Source organism: Quercus suber, unplaced genomic scaffold, assembly GCF_002906115.3.
Source record: "Quercus suber isolate HL8 unplaced genomic scaffold, Cork oak 2.0 scaffold_27, whole genome shotgun sequence".
NCBI classification, from domain to species: Eukaryota; Viridiplantae; Streptophyta; class Magnoliopsida; order Fagales; family Fagaceae; genus Quercus; species Quercus suber.
Window position 1 is genome coordinate 359,994 of NW_027069492.1, and position 18,796 is coordinate 378,789.

Consider the following 18,796-nt stretch of genomic DNA (forward strand, 5'->3'; position numbering starts at 1 on the left):
CATTTGAAAACATTTTACTTTAAAATAAATTGAACATAAGTTTTAGTTGGGCACTATAAATTAGATGTTTGAATTTTATTTTTAATAAAGGGTTAGATTGGGTTGGGTCAACCTGCAAAAAAAATTGAGTTATGAATCAACTCATTTTTACTTTGAGATCAAAACATTCGGTTCGGACGGGTCGTGGGGGTGTAACCCGTTTTGCCATGTCTCATGCATAACTTTTATGTGTGATTGGACTAGCAAATATACTTCAGCTTGACCTGGCTCATTTGACAGTCCTAAATCGATTTCTTATTCTTCTTAACGATCTCTCTCACGTGTACGAAACATAGTACACGTGGTCATCCACTGAGAAATATATTAGTACAAGTAGAACCTAAAAAGCAGGCTGTCTTTAAAAAGTTAAATTATAAAATTTAAACTGTTTACTTCAACTGCAATTAACTGGCAGTTGAGACAAAAAAAATGGAAAAAAAAAAAAAAAAAAAAACCAAGTGGCAGTTGAATAGGAAAAATGAAAAAGAAAAACCTAGGATGTCTCAATTATAAAAAAGAAAAGAAAAGAAAAAAAAGAAAAGAAAAGTGTGAGAAGGTGGGAATGGTTATGGAATGCAATTGGGGAATGGGAAATTGGGAATGTATGTTTTTATTATTAAGTAGTAGTAGTATTTTTATTTGTTTTTGAAGTGAAAATTGTTTTTAGTATGGAGAAGAATTGATACAAGTGTGCCATTGTCCCCACTACCCAGAAAATGTCACTTTTATAGATTCATCAGATCGGATCCTGTGGCGAGTGCAAGTGAAAGAAAAGAGAAAGTCCTGCCACCTGAACACTTACTAAGTCAGAACAAGTGCAGATTCTCTTTTCTTCTTCTTCTTCTTTTTGTGTTTGGTTCCTAAATTCTCTTTCTTTTTAATTCATTTTTCTTTACTCAAATCAAACAAATAAACTAAAAACTCCTTCTTCTCTTGTATAGAATGTAGGTACTTCTGTTTCATTTCTGGGCCTTTTTTCTTGCTTTCGAAGTGTCAATAGCTACATTTTCTTCACCTTTTTTTTTTTTATCTGGGTCTTTTAATTCATACCCCAAAACTGCTTTATTTTAAAATTATTTGTTGATTCATGATCTGGGTTTATGGATTTATTGATATTCAAGTTACCATCTTTACAGTAGGATTATAATTTTTTTTCTTCTTCTTGATAAAAGGGTATTTGAGATTGATTTCTGGAATGATAGAAACTATATAGGTGAATGGGGGCTCAGTCAGTGGGATCTCAAGGTGGTGGTGTTAGTACTGTCCAAATGCACAAGTCAGAGTCACTGGCTCGCCAAGGCTCCTTGTACAGTCTCACCCTTGATGAGGTTCAGACCCAGCTTGGTGATTTGGGGAAGCCATTAAGCAGCATGAATCTGGATGAGCTTCTCAAGACTGTGTGGACTGCAGAAGCTACTCAGGCCCCTGATAATAATAATAATGTCATTTCTGGTTCAGCCTCGGGTCTGCATAAGCAGGGAAGCTTAACACTTTTAAGGGATCTGAGCAAGAAGACTGTTGATGAGGTGTGGAAAGATATTCAGCATAAGAACAACGAGTACAGTGATCAAGAGAGGAATAAGGTTCAGGAGAAAAATCCTACTCTTGGTGAAATAACCCTTGAGGATTTTTTGGTTAAAGCTGGGGTAGTCACTGAATCTTATAATAATAATAATAATAATAATAATAACAGTGAGAAAGGCAATGCTGCTGCTGGTGTTTTAGGGGTTGATTCAATTGCTGCACCCCAACATAGTCATTGGATGCAAATGCAATTTCAGCTCCCATCAGTGCAGCAACAACAGCAGAATATGATGGTTCTTATGCATCATCCAGTTCCAGTTCCAGTTCCGGTTCAGGTTCAGCAGCAGCCTCTTCCGGTTATGGATGCACCATTCTCGGATACCCACATGACAATGTCTCCCACTTCTTTGATTGGCACATTATCGGATACTCAGACACCGGGGCGGAAAAGGGGGGCTACTGGCGAAGTGGTTGAGAAGACGGTTGAAAGGAGGCAGAAGAGAATGATTAAGAATAGGGAATCTGCAGCTCGGTCTAGAGCAAGAAAGCAGGTCAAGTTTTAAATATTAAATCCCCCACCCCCCCCCCCCCCCCCCCCCCCCCCCAAAAAAAAAAAAAAAAAATCCCTTCTGATTGTTTTATATGTGTTTCCCTGTGATCTTAGTAGATAATTATGTTGATGGACAGGCTTATACACATGAGCTGGAGAACAAAGTCTCACGTCTGGAAGAGGAGAACGAAAGGCTTAGAAGACAGAAGGTAGGAACAATTTGGCTGTTCATTCTTGTTTAGTTGATTTTCCTGCATCTTGGTTGTTTGGGTTGTTGTAAAGCTAACAGTTCGTCATCCACTCCATCCCTTGTTCATCACATTAGCTGGAGTCCCTATCGGTTGTGTTACATTTTGGATTAATGATGTCTTTTACGTGTGACAACATCCAATTCAAATGATTCTAGTAACATAGATTAAGTTTTGCACTAGATTTTTAAGTTCTGAGGTTGAATAAGAGGAAGTAATCTGTCAGATTAGTAGTTCAATATGTAGCTAATCATGAAGGGGCAAATTGCACCAATGGGAAAACTTATCAAATTTAAGTGATAAAAATGGTTTATCTAGGATTTATTATTATTATTTTTTTTTATCAATTATATTAGCTTTTATATGAATTTTGGTCTTGAGATAATTTGGGGATTGGTCTGTATAGTATGAGGCTGGGAAATTTTTCTTCTGCTCTAGATTGCATTTTATATCTATATAGTTCAATTTTAACCTTCATCCCAAATTAGTAGAGCAATATAATTTACTCCAATGAATGTTTTTGATCAGTATATTTTTCTCCAATGAGATTTGGTAAAATGAGATGACACTTTGGGAAAAAAGTTCTGAGGTGATTTGTACTTTGGTATCCTTCATCTTTTACATCTGCTATCATTTGCTTCACCACCCCCCCCCCCCCCCCCCTTCAATCCCCCACTTGGTACTATGGATACCTTATTTAACTTTGCTATGGTGATTTCTGTGTATGAACTTTATGTATGGCAAAGCAGAGTTAGCAAAGTAGGTTACTGCCCTAGCGATTCGCCATCCTTTATTTCTGATGTGGCATGTGGAACAGCTTTGTTGCAAAAAGTAAAAACTAATTTTTCCAATCCTGAACTTTCCATATTTCTCTTTCCTCCTTGCGGTTTTTTAGTGGAACAAATAACAATGCTGTCAGGAAGCATAGATAATTTCATGGGTTTATACTTTGTAATGTCATTGCATGATAGATAAGATAAAAGTCAAATAACCAGACACATGTATATCCTATTGAAAAGTATATTACAAGTTAACCAAGCCAGATACGAAATATAAAGGAACTTCTGGTATCACCTTTGTTTGATAGAGTTTGATAAACTAAGCTTGGTTGAATTTAAGATACATAGCTTCTTGGTGCTTGTCTTGCACACTACACATGGTCATTTAAGATACATAAATCAATGGAGGAATAGCTGGGATAGTAGCTCAGGGAGAAGGCTTTATGCTTTTGTTACGGAAAACATTTTCCTGTTTTGGAGAGCTGCTCTATTGTAGAGGACTTCTTCCAAACAAATATAACTTCGAAAATTTCAGGCAGTTTTTTTTTTCTCAAGTTTAGTAATTATCTGTTGCCATGCTCAGAATTGTATTTTCCTTTAAAAAAGAGCTTTGGGAACTTTTGGGAGGTAAACATCCTTAAATTTATAGTTAAAATTGCCCTATGTTTGTTAAGATGCAATTTACTGCATTTACTATATTGTTCTCGTTGTTGCTTCTCAATCTTCTGCCTCCATTTTCATCTTCCATTTCTGCTTCATTGTTTACCATGCTCTGGTCTAGACACATTTCCCATCTTATTATTTAGTGCACTGCCAAAACTCATAATCAATGGAAGTGTCCAATGTCTCTGAAGCACCAAGGCCTGTGATCTCTTGAAAAGCTTTTCTCCAGTTTGAATGTTTCAATAAAATTGCACCATTTCTAGACTGTAATTCTTTAATTCGTTCAATATATATTGTTCCATACCAGATGTTGGTTCTTGGAGGAACTCATTGAAACTAACCATTTAATTTAGAGGGTGATAGGAAAAATACTGGCAGGAAAGGCAGTAGAATCATTTCTGTGCTTTATGGCTTCTATTGTAATTGTCATAGCTTTCAAGATGACCATACAAATGTCACCGTAGTTTTTGACCAAAGGAAACTCTAATTTAAGAGTCCTGATTGCCTATAGAGGCATCGACCACTGATACTAGATTGATTATTATTTCTGGATGTTATATATAAGTGTAAACAGACATGTTCATTCTGACTGCGTATATGGTGTAATAAATCAAGAGCAACCTTTTGGGATATCTAGATCAAAGACATAAATTCATTAGTGATTGTTCATTTGTTTTGATTTCCTTTTTCCTTTCTTAGGTTTTCATGATTATTTGCACTGGATCTTCATATAGGTATTTTTGGTATGCAGTAAACACTAAACATAATGGGTCATATTTAGTGGTAGCCATCATTTAACTAGGCATAATGCATGAATCCCTCATTGTGAGACTTTTCCTCATATACCTGTATTACTGCTGTGGTACCTTACTGAGAAGGTATACCTAACAAAAAAATGTTACTGAAAAGGTATTGATGCTGGACAATATCAAACGGGGATAAAGGGTAAAATTGATTAAAAGAAAAATGATAACCCCTAAGAATCAGCACCTAGGGCTTTGTCTAGAATTGGCCACACGTATTCTTTTCCTTCATTCTACTCTATCTAAACTCATACTCTTTGTTACTCACTTAATTGACATGTCTTTTTTTTGTTACTTCTACTAATGTGATTTTTGGTCATACTCTACCTTTCTTCGTTTCCTCAGATTGGATCAACTCACTCTCTCTAGTGCATTAGTTGCTCTCCTTTGAACATGACCATACCCGTGGCCGTATCTTTAAGTGAATTTTCTCATTTTGAATTTCTTCCTATCTTTCCGTGTATTTCCACTTATCTATCTTAAGGTTCTCCTTTCAGCTACGCTCACTCTATGAATATATTACTTCTTAACTGTCCAACATTTGGTACCATAGAGCATAGCTGATACTATGACAGTCTTATAAAATTTTCTTTTTAACTTAATAGGTATTCTATGATCACACAACACTTTTGATGCACTTCTCCACTTTTTCCACCCTCCACCCTGCTCTTATCCTATGATTCACATTCTCTTCAAAGAAAAACTTAGGAATCAGCACCTAAGTTGTTAGGGATCAGCACCCAGCAAATATTGTGTAGCCTGTGGAGTCTTTTGGAAATCCACCTCACTCATTGCCACCACCAAATTGAGTTGCTTGACCAAGTTTTCTGCAAGATTCACAATCCCTTTGTTGGTTAGCTTTGATTGTGTAGACCGGGGGAAAAAAGAAAGAACCAGAAAATCAAAACATGAATCATGACTGCAAGCCCAGGTTAGCCCATTAATTAAAGTTCAAACATTGCAATCCAACCCAAAACAAACAAACCCAATAACACCCCCCCACCCCCCCCCCCCCCCCCCCAAAAAAAAAAAAAAAAAAAAAACCCATTTTGTCCCAATTAAGGACCAAAACTTAAACTATCTTTGAGCCCCATTCTTTCCAAGGTCTATGACCCATCTAGTGTCATCATGAGCTGTACATGATGGGGTCAAGTTTCTCTCACCCCAAGACAGTTGATGTATATGCTAGATTAATGTTTAGAAAGTACGGACACTTCATTTAGGTTGCCATACCTGTGTTGGACTCAGGACACTTTTGCACCTATGTCTTTTTTTTTTTTTTTTTTTTTGGTTGAAAAATTGAAGGACGCGACCGGCACACATATCTTTTATTTCTTTTTAGTTTTAATCTTGAACAGTTATCTTTTATTTACTCTTTTAGATCTTATTATTTGGTTTGTATTCTAATTTCTAAATATCATATATTAGTTATGAATTCACTTTATTATCCCTAACTTATCTTAAATTGATATTTGTTTAACATTATATGAAAAAAATAAATGCTTAACAATATTTAAAAATAAATATAAAAATATATCTAATAATGAATTAATATATGTATCCTCACCGTATCCGTTTCCTAATTTTTCAAAGATTGCCGTGTCGATGTGTTGTACTCATACTGTGCCCATATCTATGTCCGTGCTTCTTAGATTAATGTTGATTGATTCCATTGATACAGATTATGAGATTTGAAAATGTTATTTGATTGGTAAGTTACATGCACCCGATGAGCCTTGAACTCATGACTTACAAGGGGAGGGAATTGGTAGAGGGAGTTGCCAATTGAGCTAGAGCTAATTGGTAATTATGAGATTTGGAATTATGGGATTTGATTACTATTTATGATTGGATTTCCCTGATTTGATGTAATATTGTATCCTTTTTATAGCCAGTAATAAACATAATTGTTATGTTGAATTTGATGAATAAAATGGAATAAAGATAGTCTCTCTCTCTCTCTCTCTCTCTCTCTCTCTCTCTCTCTCTCTCTCTCTCTCTCTCTGTTTAGTGATTCCAAGCCTTCATAAGTGGTGAAGCCTAGAGTTTCAATCAAATTTAGGTGGTGAAGCTAGCGTTGTTATGTTTTTGCACTCTTTCCTTATTCTTGCAACCTGTCGTAGGTCAGACCGATAGCCTTTTATCTAGTTCTAGGGAGTTATGTGACAATTATATAGGGATATCTAGAACAAAGTGTCATCCCTTTTTAGGCTTGCATCCTCTTTGATAACCTAAGCCTCTCCAGTCTCTAGGTTAGGCTATGCTTTTGGCTAAAACATGCACAAGGTGTATCAGGGTGTCAATTTGTGTCCCACAGGTGTTTGGACTGTGGAAATTGGGCGCATGGTAAGATGTAGACCCCTCCAGTGTTGTTCACAATCACATGACATGCCCTGACCTTTTGGAGAGATTTCAAATGTTTGGAGGCTGTTTTTGAGATGCTCTTTATATATAGGGTGCGTTTGTATAAACTGTTGGAAAATAGTGTTTTGAGTTTAAAATGAGCATTTGTAAAAAAGATATGAGGAGTTGTGGTTGCAAAACAAAGTTTTGAGATTTAAAAACACTTTTTTAATCTCCCAAAATGCCTAACCAAATGAATCCATAGACAAGGAGGGATCTTCTGACATGGTTCTTCTCTCAACAGCATTTTAGTTAAAATTTTGAGATACTCTTTTTTTATGTGCTGTGATAGTGCATTGCAATGAGGAGTGCTTGATTGCATCATCTATGGTGGTTTAGTGAACACACAGACTCAGCTTTCATTGGCTTATCATTGTCCTATTTCATATCATTAACTATCATGCTACTTTGAAGATCTATATGCATATATTACATGCCAAAATAATGATTTGGCAGCACAAAGCTGCATGTTATTTAGCTTTGGAAATGTATATTGGAACTAAATATCTTTCTCTTAATTTAGAGGAGAGAATATTTATATTGAAAATAATTTTGATTTAATAGTCCACTCTAATCCAAAGCGTAGCAAATTTGTGTAAGTAGTTGTCAAATCTTGAGGCCATCATTGGGTCACGTCAATTGCACCTGGCATTTTAATATTAACAAAACCTTCCAATTTAAATACAACCAAGCCTTGGTCCCAAAATTTTGGGCCTGGCTAATTTAAATAATTGAAAGGAATTCTACGACTCCAGATTACTAAAACCTAAGATGATTACACTCCATAGCCAAACTAAACCTTTTCCCTTCATAGTTCAGAAGATTTTGGGGTTTTCCCCAAGCAATTTTTATGTTTTTACCTAGGCCTTGACTCAGGTGGTATTTGGCTAAGCTAGGGTTTGGGTAGATCTTATATTCAAATATGATTAGAAAAGGTAAAAAAATGTCAGGAATATAGAAGAATACTGTTCCTAGGTTGTAATCATTTACTTTTTTTCAGTTTGGCATTTTGATATAATTTGACTACTATAGCTAGACAAATTAGTTTTATCAACTTTTGCTAAAATTTGTTTTTTTGTAATGCCGAAATAAAAGTTTTGCTTCTTTGTTTCCCCAGACTTACATATCATGATAAGTAAACATCACTACGTTTGTTTGTATTGTTAACTTCCTTGCTATAACATACATTTCATGTTCTGTAATTTGTTAACAAATGCCATAGGTTTTTACTCTACTTTGTATTCTAGTTTTGACTGATTGATACACATACCAATACCAACTTCGTCTGCCAAGGTTCAATAGACCATCCTTTTGCATGTGCTCATGATTTCAGAGGGAGCACTATAGCATTGCATTATTGTACTTCACGGGCTAGTTATTTCAAACATTTACTGTGGAATCATGTTAGATTATTACTTCATGCTATGTGAAATAACATAAAACAGATCATAGATGCTGGCAATGTTAACATGAATTTTATAAGTCATATGAATCATATGAGTTATTCCACCTTCTTTCCTGTTTATAACCATCTTAGTAAATAAGATAGAGAAGAATGGAGACTTTTTCTTTTGGGCATTTTGCATTAGACCATTTTTTCTTAGCAAGAGAATAATGCTGTGGACTTGTTGAGGCCTTAGTTCTTGTTTGTTAATGCTATATGCTGAAGGCTACTTGGAAGTTTTGAATTTTGGAACTGAGTAATGTCACAGGGCAAAAAACACAATGTGATCATGAGCCAAAATTTTGATGAATTTGATATTGACATATTGACAGGGCAACATTCCACTGGAAAAGCCACCCACTGCTACTTTTCCTTGTGTGCTTTGTTCATTAGGATTCCATTATAGACACCCAGCCATTCATCTTAGCTATCTTCGTTGAATTCTTCTCAAGTCTCCTATAATTATGAATAGTGTTTTTGTGATTGGGTGGCCTATCTGGTTACCATTGTGTTCGAATTACCTGATCTCAACATGCTATTATAATTAACATGTTAAACTGGCTATCTTCTGAGTTGGAAGAGTTGGAATGAATTTTGTTTTGTATCTTGATTACTTACAGTGTACAAAAGATTATGACTTGTTGGCTTAGTCAAGTGTTATGTTTGTGTTGCTGTTTACTTTTCTGCTGCAGGATTGACTGCCCTGTATATATTTGTGTTTGAATTTAGTTTTGCTGTCTTTGAATGAAATTGACTCCGATAATGGGACTCTGGAAGAATACTGTTCTTTTCCTTCTTTCTTGTTGCTTAAAGAAGCAACATTGTACTTAATTCTTCTCGGTTTTTTTTTGGGAAGTAAATATATCTCTGTGAATTTTCTTTGTAGGAGGAGGAGAAGGTCCTGCCATCTGCACCACCTCCTGAGCCCAAGTATCAGCTCCGCAGGACAAGTTCGGCCCCCATTTGACATCTACATGTCATACTTAACCATTATGATACCTTCTGGTTTATGTAGTTCTAATTTTCATCAGCTGACCTTAGTTCTCTTATCTCCTCAACAATTAGAAGACCATGCTTGTTGATCCCTTCAAACATTGTCTTCTTGCTAGTGCTGTAGTTCATGAGTCTTTCCATTGTATGTACATTTTATAGTTTCAATTTGGAATTTATGCAGTACCGTACATTTTCTTAAATTCTAGATTGACATCGTCTTTTATCAATATTTGGTTGCCTAGTCTGTAATTTTCTGTTCTCTCGCGACTTAAGGCCATTCTTGCTATACATTTCTTTTTTCCTTGCAAATGTTTAGATGTGTTCAAATGCTGTTTCATTTAAGATTAACAACATATGCCTTGAAACGGTATCTAATGGCTTCTTTAGCACAAAGTATGGAGTTGTTTTGGGACTTCGGAGAATCACATTTCAGCAGGGTCATATGGAGATTTTTAGTCCCTTTCAATGGGATAGAAGATTAACTAATTTGAGACACTGTTCAGATTACTTGTTGAATGGAATGCATCAACAGGTTTATTTGTGATCAATACCTCATCTTCATAAATTTGGTTATATATAGATGTATATTCTAGCGATGAACCATTGCACTGCACAGATATCTTGTACTGTTATAATTTTATGAATAGTAGGCTGTGTCTGGATTTGAGGATTTAAAATCAAGAAATTTGAAGATCAATTGCTAGTATAAATACTTAATACAAATTTAACTACTCCAGATGATTCGATATTAAGAGATTTGCTTAAGTAAAAATACTCAAATTGTATCTTATGTCTAATGACTCCAAAACACAATTAGAATCCAAATTGAAAACATAAAAGTTAAAACACAATAAGAATCCAAAATAGTTTTCAATTGTTTTCTAATTTTATGTCAAGTTTCCATAACCTAATCAATCAAGTTTTAATATGACTAGTATGCATTCATGCACTAATATGACATGTCAATCTAGTTATGTTTGATTTATTTTATGTTTGGATGGAGGGAATATTTCAAACACCTCCTCTCTTCTCTTCCTTGTTTCAAACATATCCTTAATCTTTAATATATTGGGTTGTATTCAAAACATTATTTAATGATTATGGATTCATTTTTATTACTTATTATTACTCTTACATTGATATATACTTAATAATACACAAAAAATAAATGCTTAATAATATATAAAATTATAAAAAAAATATATTTTAGTAATTTTAATTTACGAATCTCCACAGTACCATATCAAAGTCTTTTAGAAAGGAAAAACGCACTTTCCACCATTTAAGTTTTGTTTGGGAAAAGAACAAATACTCTTAATCCGTTACTTTCTTAGTATTTGTCTATTTGGGATCTACTCATTTTGTTGAAACTGAAAATTTTTTGTTAAAAATACTATAAATATAGGTAAAAATTAGTTAAAATAGTAAAGTGGAACATATGAATAGTACTAAAAAGTGTAGTGAGACTTAAAAATAGTAACAAAAATAAGCTGAATAGTAAAATAAGTTGGTAAAAATAATTTTTGTCAAACGGACACTTAGTAAATCTTTTGAAGAAGTTATTAATTGTACTTCGCAAGGAAAAGAAAAAGTTGAAAATTGCATTATTGTTTTGGAGATAATTTCTCATTTTTTAAATAAAGAGAAAGAAATTGGTAGGTTTTAAAGACACAGAGAAATTTGTTAACTACTAAAAAAAACACGGAGCAAGGAAAATACTTTTTCCCATTTTTTAGAAAGTAGTGATTAATTATACCCACATTAATTTTTTTTTTTTAAAAACCTATATATATATAAACTTTTTTTTTTTTTAAATACGGTTTTCTTTTTAAAAAGAAAAGAAAGAAAGAAACTGAATGAAAGAAAGAAAGAAAGAAAGAAAGTCCCTATATAATATTGTTCTGTTTATTTTCTCTCTCCTAATTCTATCCAACGCCTTGACAGTGTACATACTCTTGGATCACTCACCACCAGCTGCGACTGTCCACGCTAGGCTCTCTAAGCTCGGCACCCATTATTATTATATAAAAATCAAAGGTAATTTCTAACTTTACTCATTCTAAATGTTTGGTTTAGGTTTAATACATAAGTGTGTAAAGTACTAATCTAATACGATGGAAATTGATGACACCCATGTGAAGTTTCTGCTATAATTTCGTTTTTCCCATTACTGGGTTTCGTTTTTCTTAAGAGGGTGTGGTTGTTTTGGGGTTTATATGCCATTTTTCTGTCTGTTTGAAAATGGCTTCAAGTTTGGGGTTTGGTTGATCTTTTATGTATTTGATGGTTTTATTTTATAATTTTCAAGTTGAATTGTTATCTTTTAAATTTGGGTTCTTTGAGCATTTATGGATTATGTTGGACTTTTTGAGTATGGGTTCAGGAACTCTTTTTTTTTTTTTTAAATTTATAAAATAAGTAATATAAATATATATAAATCAGAAAAAGGAGTCACCTGAGTATAAGGAAGTATACTGGGATAAAAAAATCAGTTACAAAATTTACATAAATAATAAATCAACAATTATAATTAAAAAAAAAAAAAGAATCGTCAAGGCTGACAGCCAGTATGGGTTCAGGAACCCTAGCCTAGCCTGCCTGACATACACCACATTAATGAAGTAGAAATTGATTTTCTGTGGATGATTTGGCACTAAATGCACATATAGGTTTTTGATATTTAATTTGAACCATTAAATGGATCTATTTCAAATGGAGAGGATCCTAATGCCTATTATGTGATGGGTACTTTTTGGGGAACAAGATGAAATGGAAATAGTTTATTTCATGGTTTAGATTTTATTTCTTGGGTCTAATGGTGTACAAAGTGCCATGTCATTTCAAATTTCAAATGACGTGACAGTGACACTAAATAGATCTTTAGATTTGTAAAATATTTAATTTGAACCTTGAGATTGATTCATTTCAAACGGAGAGGGTCCTAGTACTTTTTTAACTGTTAGAGCATCACAAACTTTTTGTTGGTCTAAATTAACTAAGATTAAAGGAAAGTGGGAAATGCTGACTTTTTTGAAATTATGGCTTTTTAGTTGCAACAACCAATAACTAGGGTTTAATTATAAGTGTGATATATCTTTTTCTGAAAACTGTACTTATTGTAGATTTCAAGGTCCCATGTTTGTGTTTTCTTAATCATTGCCTTGTTACACTCTTCATTGAATGCAGGCAGTGTGTGCATTAGATAGATGAAAAACCAGAGCAGTTATGTACCTCCCTCTTATGTTCCATTGGAACAATCAGATGCTGAAGCAGAGATTGTTCCACGCAATGAAGGTGTTGCCACGCATGGTCACGTTAGCAATGGGCCAACACAATGGTCTTCTGGAATCTGTGCTTGTTTTGATGACATGCAGAGCTGTACGCTACTTTTTGCCTTGTGACCTTGATTTATCAGAAGATAAAATTATGAAGGTGCCTCTTGAATATGGCAATTGATAAAAAAGAAAAAGAAAAAATAGTTTTATTTATTGCTTGGTTTCAGATTTATGTTCTATTACTACCATTTATTTATTTATTTTATCATGGTTTTACCTCTAAAATGAAATGCTACAAAAGTTTCTTTGATGTGTTGTAATAGAATAAATTTTTTCTTAATAATCTCTAATTCCAATGGTATCTCCTCCTCTTATAAGAATAGACTGAAGAGTGTGGTCATGAGTTCAAGACTTATTAGGTGTTTGTGTAACTTATTGATCAAGAAAGGAGGGGGGGGGGGGGGGTATGGTCCGAAAGAGAGACCAACTTGCTATCTAGACTTTGGTACATAAAAGCTCAATAAATGTATATCTGAGAGCCAAAGCCAGTATATGACATACTTCATGAAATTGTAGATTTAAGTTGCTTAGAAATGTTCATATCTTTTGTGGGTGATTGAGATATAATGTATTATGAATATATAGCACCCACTTGGATTTGTTACTCATCTTTATGAAGCTAAATTTATTTCCTTTGAAGGTGGATAAAATGTTATTTATAGCTATTGTTGAAAAAAAAAATACTAGTTCGATAATGGTGTCATAGATTTCAGGTGTGTTCAATGGTAAACACTACCCTTTCAATGTCATACTTTAATTGTTCAAGTTGGCTTGGACTAGGAGTGTACTTAGTTTGATATCATGTATGATCTGCTAGGAAATAGGCAAACCTGATGAGATTAATGCTATTTATGCATTAGGAATTATGAAAAAAACCTAAATGGATTATGGTACAACAATTTCTTACCAAGTTGATAGTGTGTGATGACCTTGAACCGTGCAATCCATGCTTCACTAACATGAAATCTATGATAAAAATAACAATTGCCAAACTCTAGTAGGATTTTGTAAGATATATACTAAGCTTGTGTAGCACATCTGACATAGGACAAATAGGGAAATCTATCTATGTGTTCCTTTGGTGGGTTTAAGGTAAGGACTGTTTGAGGACTAATGACTAGGGTTACAATAGAGAAGGGAAAAGATTCCGTTTGGATTCGCAAAAGATGTGAAAAAAAAATGAAATTGAATATTCCACAAATATGTGAACGATTCATGTGAATAATAGTCTGCACAGTGCATGTGACAGTAGCATGAACAATGATAGAATATCAAAGAGAGGAGAAAGGGAGAAGAGAACAGGAGGGAAGAACACAATACGGCAACATGCCTCAATACTCAAATTGCTTTTTATTTTTATTAATCCACTTCATCTTTTTTGAAAACTATAAACATGCATATATAGACTAAAAATCTTAACGGTAACTGATATAAAACCAGAACTCTTTTGACTAGTAAACCAAATCCTAATTAAATTCCAAAACACACATAAAAGCTCATAAACAAAGAAAGACTTATCTATTAATAAATAATGAAAAAACCCAAGGCCCACAACTATGACCCACAATCAGCTGTTGCAAAATTACAGAAATATCCTTGAATCTAGAAAAATCCAGATAAAACTTAAAATACTTATAAGTAATAACCAAATTAACTACCAGGGACGCCTACTTTTCTTGGGCCTACCCTTAATCTTAAGCTTTTAAAGAGGAAATATTTCCTCTTGCCCTGCAATAGCGCAGTATCAACATTAATTAGAACATCATTCATAGCAGACCACGGTCAATATATCCTAGCTGCACTCTAGTTATTATCAGCACATTGTGTTGATCAGAAATTGCCATTTGCCTCGTCTTGACAGAAAATGGTCCTAGTGGCACTCTAGTTATTACGTCATGTGGTGTTCTTGTTTGTTGTTTGCACAGTGGCATACATATTTTAAAATTTATCTTTGTCTAAATGAAACTTTCACTTAAGGTTTACTTATCTGTTGCTGTAGCAGGACAGTTGGCTCCTTAAGTCAACTGTCTTGCTACTATGTATTGTCTAAGGATGTTGGTTGGCCAGGTAAACTGGGTGCTTAATCCTGGAATTATGAGGCTCACCCAGTAATACTTGAAATTTCTTACCTAACGTCAACATTTTTTAGTTCTGATTTGGAAGAGACCCCGCACAGGGCGCAGGGGGAAGGTGTTTGTTGAGGACTCTTGCTATACCGATGCAGTCATTTTTTATTTTCTTTTTATACTTTTGAAGGATATAAGCATGTAAATGTGCCACATCCCCTTTTTTGTGTGATTTTGGATCCTGAAAACACTAATTTGGATTTTAGTAATATTTTTTCTTAAATTTTGAGCATTACTTTTTATAGTTGGCACTTGGTAGAAACTTGAGATCTTGTGTTGTGAATCTGAAGATCTTCCACCTTGGGATGGGGTTCAGGTCTTATGTTCAATCTTAACCAATGGATTAAAGAGAAAATAGTGGCATTCAGATCATGGTAGTGGTTGCTATTTGATATCATGTGCACTGGAGACTGGGATATCGACCTTTAAAACAGTGTGTGGAAAACCCTTGTCTGCTGAAAGAAGTAGAAGGAAAGGATGTGTGTGTGTGTGAGAGAGAGAGAGAGAGAGAGAGAGAGAGAGAGGAAAAGGTGTGTTCTGGTAGACTCTGTTTCCACTGACATTCTTTGGCAATCTTAGTCTTACAGAAAAAGGACTTGATCTTCTACACAAAATTCCTATGCAATCATTGTCTTATGCATATTGTAGATGGTATGTTTCTAGAAAAAGGAGTATGCTGGTAGTCTGTTTCTACTGATATTCCTTGGAGAAATTTTTCTTACAGAAAAAGGAGTATATTGATTCTTCCATTCTTCCTGATTCTCCTATGCAACCCTCGTCTTATACAAACTGCATTGGAACCATGCCAGTCATCTTTAAGGAGGATGAAGGGTTGAGATTTTTTGATGTAATAGCCCAGTCTTTTTATGATCTGACCACTAGTGAGGTTTCCTATAGTAAATGATGTTCATCTCCGTCAAATGTCAAATATAGCTCTTGTTGGTCTATTCCCCAAAGGACCCACATCCTTCTCATCTTTGGTCAATTAAATCAAATCTTATCATGTACATATCTTTATAGTGCACTTTTATATACATTGTTTATCAGAAAAATTAGAGAGGAAGATGGTGGGCCGCGCGCGTGGGGGTGGGGGCTATTAGAAATTCAATGAAAAAATGCTTCATGTTGGTACTATTTCTAGAGGTTAAATCAAATTAAGATAGAAGAAATGTAAAATGTAGTAATAAAGCATTTGGCTTTTTCTAAACAAGAAATGTAATTTTAGGAAGAGAAATGGAGGGAGGGAAAAGCTTGTTCATTGGTATATAACATTTTTGTTCTTCTTACTTTTGAAATGACAAAAATGGTCTTTGGGGATTGGGGTGGAAGGTCTGTGATATGATTTCTCCCAATGGATGTAGGCATACTGGGGTAAGTTTTAGAATGCAGAATTTTTAAGGGGAAACTACACATTGCCCACTTGTGATATGGGACAAGTTCCTGTTGTGTAGAAAGTTACACTTTACCAACCTAAGGTTCATCCGTTAACATTCTATTAAATGCCATTAATTTATGCACATGCAAATCATGTGCTTTGAGAAAATGTATTTACCTACATGTGCTTTAAAAGTTAGCACTTTACTTATCAATGGTTTAGAAAAAGGACACTTTATCCACATTTGGTAATGTGCTTTGAGAAAATGTATTTACCTACATGTGCTTTAAAAGTTAGCACTTTACTTATCAATGGTTTAGAAAAAGGACACTTTATCCACATTTGGTAATTATGATGCGGTAATTATGATTGTTGATAGCATTTTAAATTTTAATGACAAAGTACAAGAGCCTTCAGGTGGGGAAACCAGACTAACTCCATACTCTGGGTTGGAAAAGTGTATTTGTCCATATTTAATCAGCCTGCGAGTGAATAATCATTTCAATATTATTTAAAGGAGGATATTGCAGTTTGTTAAAAATTGAGAATATCAGCTAACTGCAATTTGTTATCATGGTACAGGTTGTATGGGTCTATTTTGTCCTTGCTTTCTATTCGGAAAGAATGCAGAATTTCTTGGTTCTGGAACTCTGATGGGATCATGCGCAACCCATTTTGTTTTGTGGGCGCTTTTCAATTCTCTCTGTTGCCTGTTAACTGATGGCATGTTCGGTTTTCCTGGATGCTTTGTTGCATGTTATGCATGTGGCTATCGTCAGGCCCTACGATCAAAGTACAATTTGCAGGTATGGCATTTACATCTGTGTAGCAGATATAGTCTTTTTATTTGTTAAAAATTTTGATTTTTCCCCCTTTTTCATGCTTTCAAGCTACTTGGCCACCGTAAACATAATTACTTGCTTAGTAGTTACTTGGCTACCTGAAAATTATAGCTAATATTCTTCTTTAGATAGGAAAATGAACATTTTTCAGTAAGTTATTTATAATAAATAAATAAGTAAAACGGAGAGGCGTGCTCTTGGGGGGGGGGGGGGGGGGTTACCATTTCTTTTGATGTCTTATGAAGGAAGCACCATGCGGGGACTTTGTTACTCATTTTTTCTGCATTTGTGTGCCATATGTCAAGAATACCGCGAGATCCGTGAACGATCTGGTAATTCTGGATCTCCTGATCTGAAGTTGGCCGTAGTCCAGCTCCGCCAGCCCAGACAATGGAATCAGTTTCCGAGGAGTAACATGATCCCTAGAACTTTCATCAAGATATTTCAACAAAAAGAAACAGGAAATCAGTGAGATCAGCCCTTATGTTTTGGGCTGTATTAGTGCCTCATGTCCTTTTTTTTTTTTTTTTTTTTTTTTTGAGGAAAGTGCGTCATGTCCTAACCACATTACNGGAGTTTTTAACAAGTTGCATAATGACATTGGATTGATCTGATTTGTGTGACAGAATTAAACCTTTACAGCACTATATAAATCAGAATACTGTAAGAACCTGGAGCAATTTCTCCTTAACTGAGTAGATTATGTTGCTCTTAGTGGACAATTGTTCTACTCCATTGAATGGGCTGATAAAATTGTTGTTGCTAAGACCTTGTTATGGCTTACCATTTCTTTTGATGTCTTATGAAGGAAGCACCAATGCGGGGACTTTGTTACTCATTTTTTCTGCATTTGTGTGCCATATGTCAGAATACCGCGAGATCGTCGACGATCTGGTAATTCTGGATCTCCTGATCTGAAGTTGGCCGTAGTCACAGCTCCGCCAGCCCAGACAATGGAATCAGTTTCCGAGGAGTAACATGATCCCTAGAACTTTCATCAAGATATTTCAACAAAAGAAACAGGAAATCAGTGAGATCAGCCCTTATGTTTTGGGCTGTATTAGTGCCTCATGTCCTTTTTTTTTTTTTTTTTTTTTTTTTTGAGGAAAGTGCGTCATGTCCTAACACATTACTTTTGATAAACCTACGGAAACTTCTATCTAGAATGTTATCTTGGTTGTGTCGTGTGATGTGAGTTTTGGTACACACTGATTGTCTAATACGCCTCGACTAAATGCTTGTTTTATTGGTAAATGCTAATATTGTTCTATCTGGATTAGTATATTGCAACACCTAATCCATGGCCAATCCAACTAAACTAAGGTACATGCTTTCATTTAAAATCAAATGGATTTGACTAAGGATCTAGGATCCATTCCAATCCAATTTTAACAATGGATCGGAAGAATTTATAGGATCAAACTATTTCAACCAAGTGTTGGAGGAGTTCATAGTAAGTGAAGTGTTACTCCCATTCTATCTCAAATAAGAGTTGGTTATTATTGAATATTGTTGTGCATGTAATATTATTCAATCTCTATTTGACAAGACTAACAGGGCGTTTAAGCTAGATTAAAATTGAATCGAGTTCAGTTATATAATTTTCGGATTTAAACTTCTAAAAATTGAAGTAGTTTGAGCCTCGACCTGACCTAGACTTTTTGCTTCATTT

General features: G+C 34.6%; 2 protein-coding genes across 2 annotated transcripts; both read left to right on the forward strand.

Annotated features, from left to right (window-relative positions):
• The first annotated feature begins 554 nt into the window (after positions 1-554).
• LOC112035599 (ABSCISIC ACID-INSENSITIVE 5-like protein 2) lies at positions 555-9,755 on the forward strand. The gene is made up of 4 exons (XM_065768696.1): positions 555-844; positions 1,242-2,114; positions 2,251-2,322; positions 9,340-9,755. Exons 2-4 carry the CDS (start codon positions 1,257-1,259, stop codon positions 9,418-9,420), a joined length of 1,011 nt encoding a protein of 336 aa, XP_065624768.1. The 5' UTR covers positions 555-844; positions 1,242-1,256; the 3' UTR covers positions 9,421-9,755.
• Positions 9,756-11,301: 1,546 nt separating this feature from the next.
• Positions 11,302-18,403, forward strand: LOC112035600 (protein PLANT CADMIUM RESISTANCE 10). The gene is given in 6 exon segments (XM_065768700.1): positions 11,302-11,483; positions 12,633-12,824; positions 16,865-17,088; positions 17,370-17,406; positions 17,409-17,488; positions 18,045-18,403. Coding segments are annotated over 5 exon segments (570 nt in total). The 5' UTR covers positions 11,302-11,483; positions 12,633-12,652; the 3' UTR covers positions 18,102-18,403.
• Positions 18,404-18,796: the final 393 nt, after the last annotated feature.

Coding starts and splice junctions, on each gene's coding strand:
- LOC112035599 (XM_065768696.1), top strand. CDS start 1,257: ATGGGGGCTCAGTCAGTGGGATCTCAAGGTGGTGGTGTTAGTACTGTC. Junction 2,115..2,250: donor GGTCTAGAGCAAGAAAGCAG/GTCAAGTTTTAA, acceptor GTTGATGGACAG/GCTTATACACATGAGCTGGA. Junction 2,323..9,339: donor AAAGGCTTAGAAGACAGAAG/GTAGGAACAATT, acceptor TTTTCTTTGTAG/GAGGAGGAGAAGGTCCTGCC.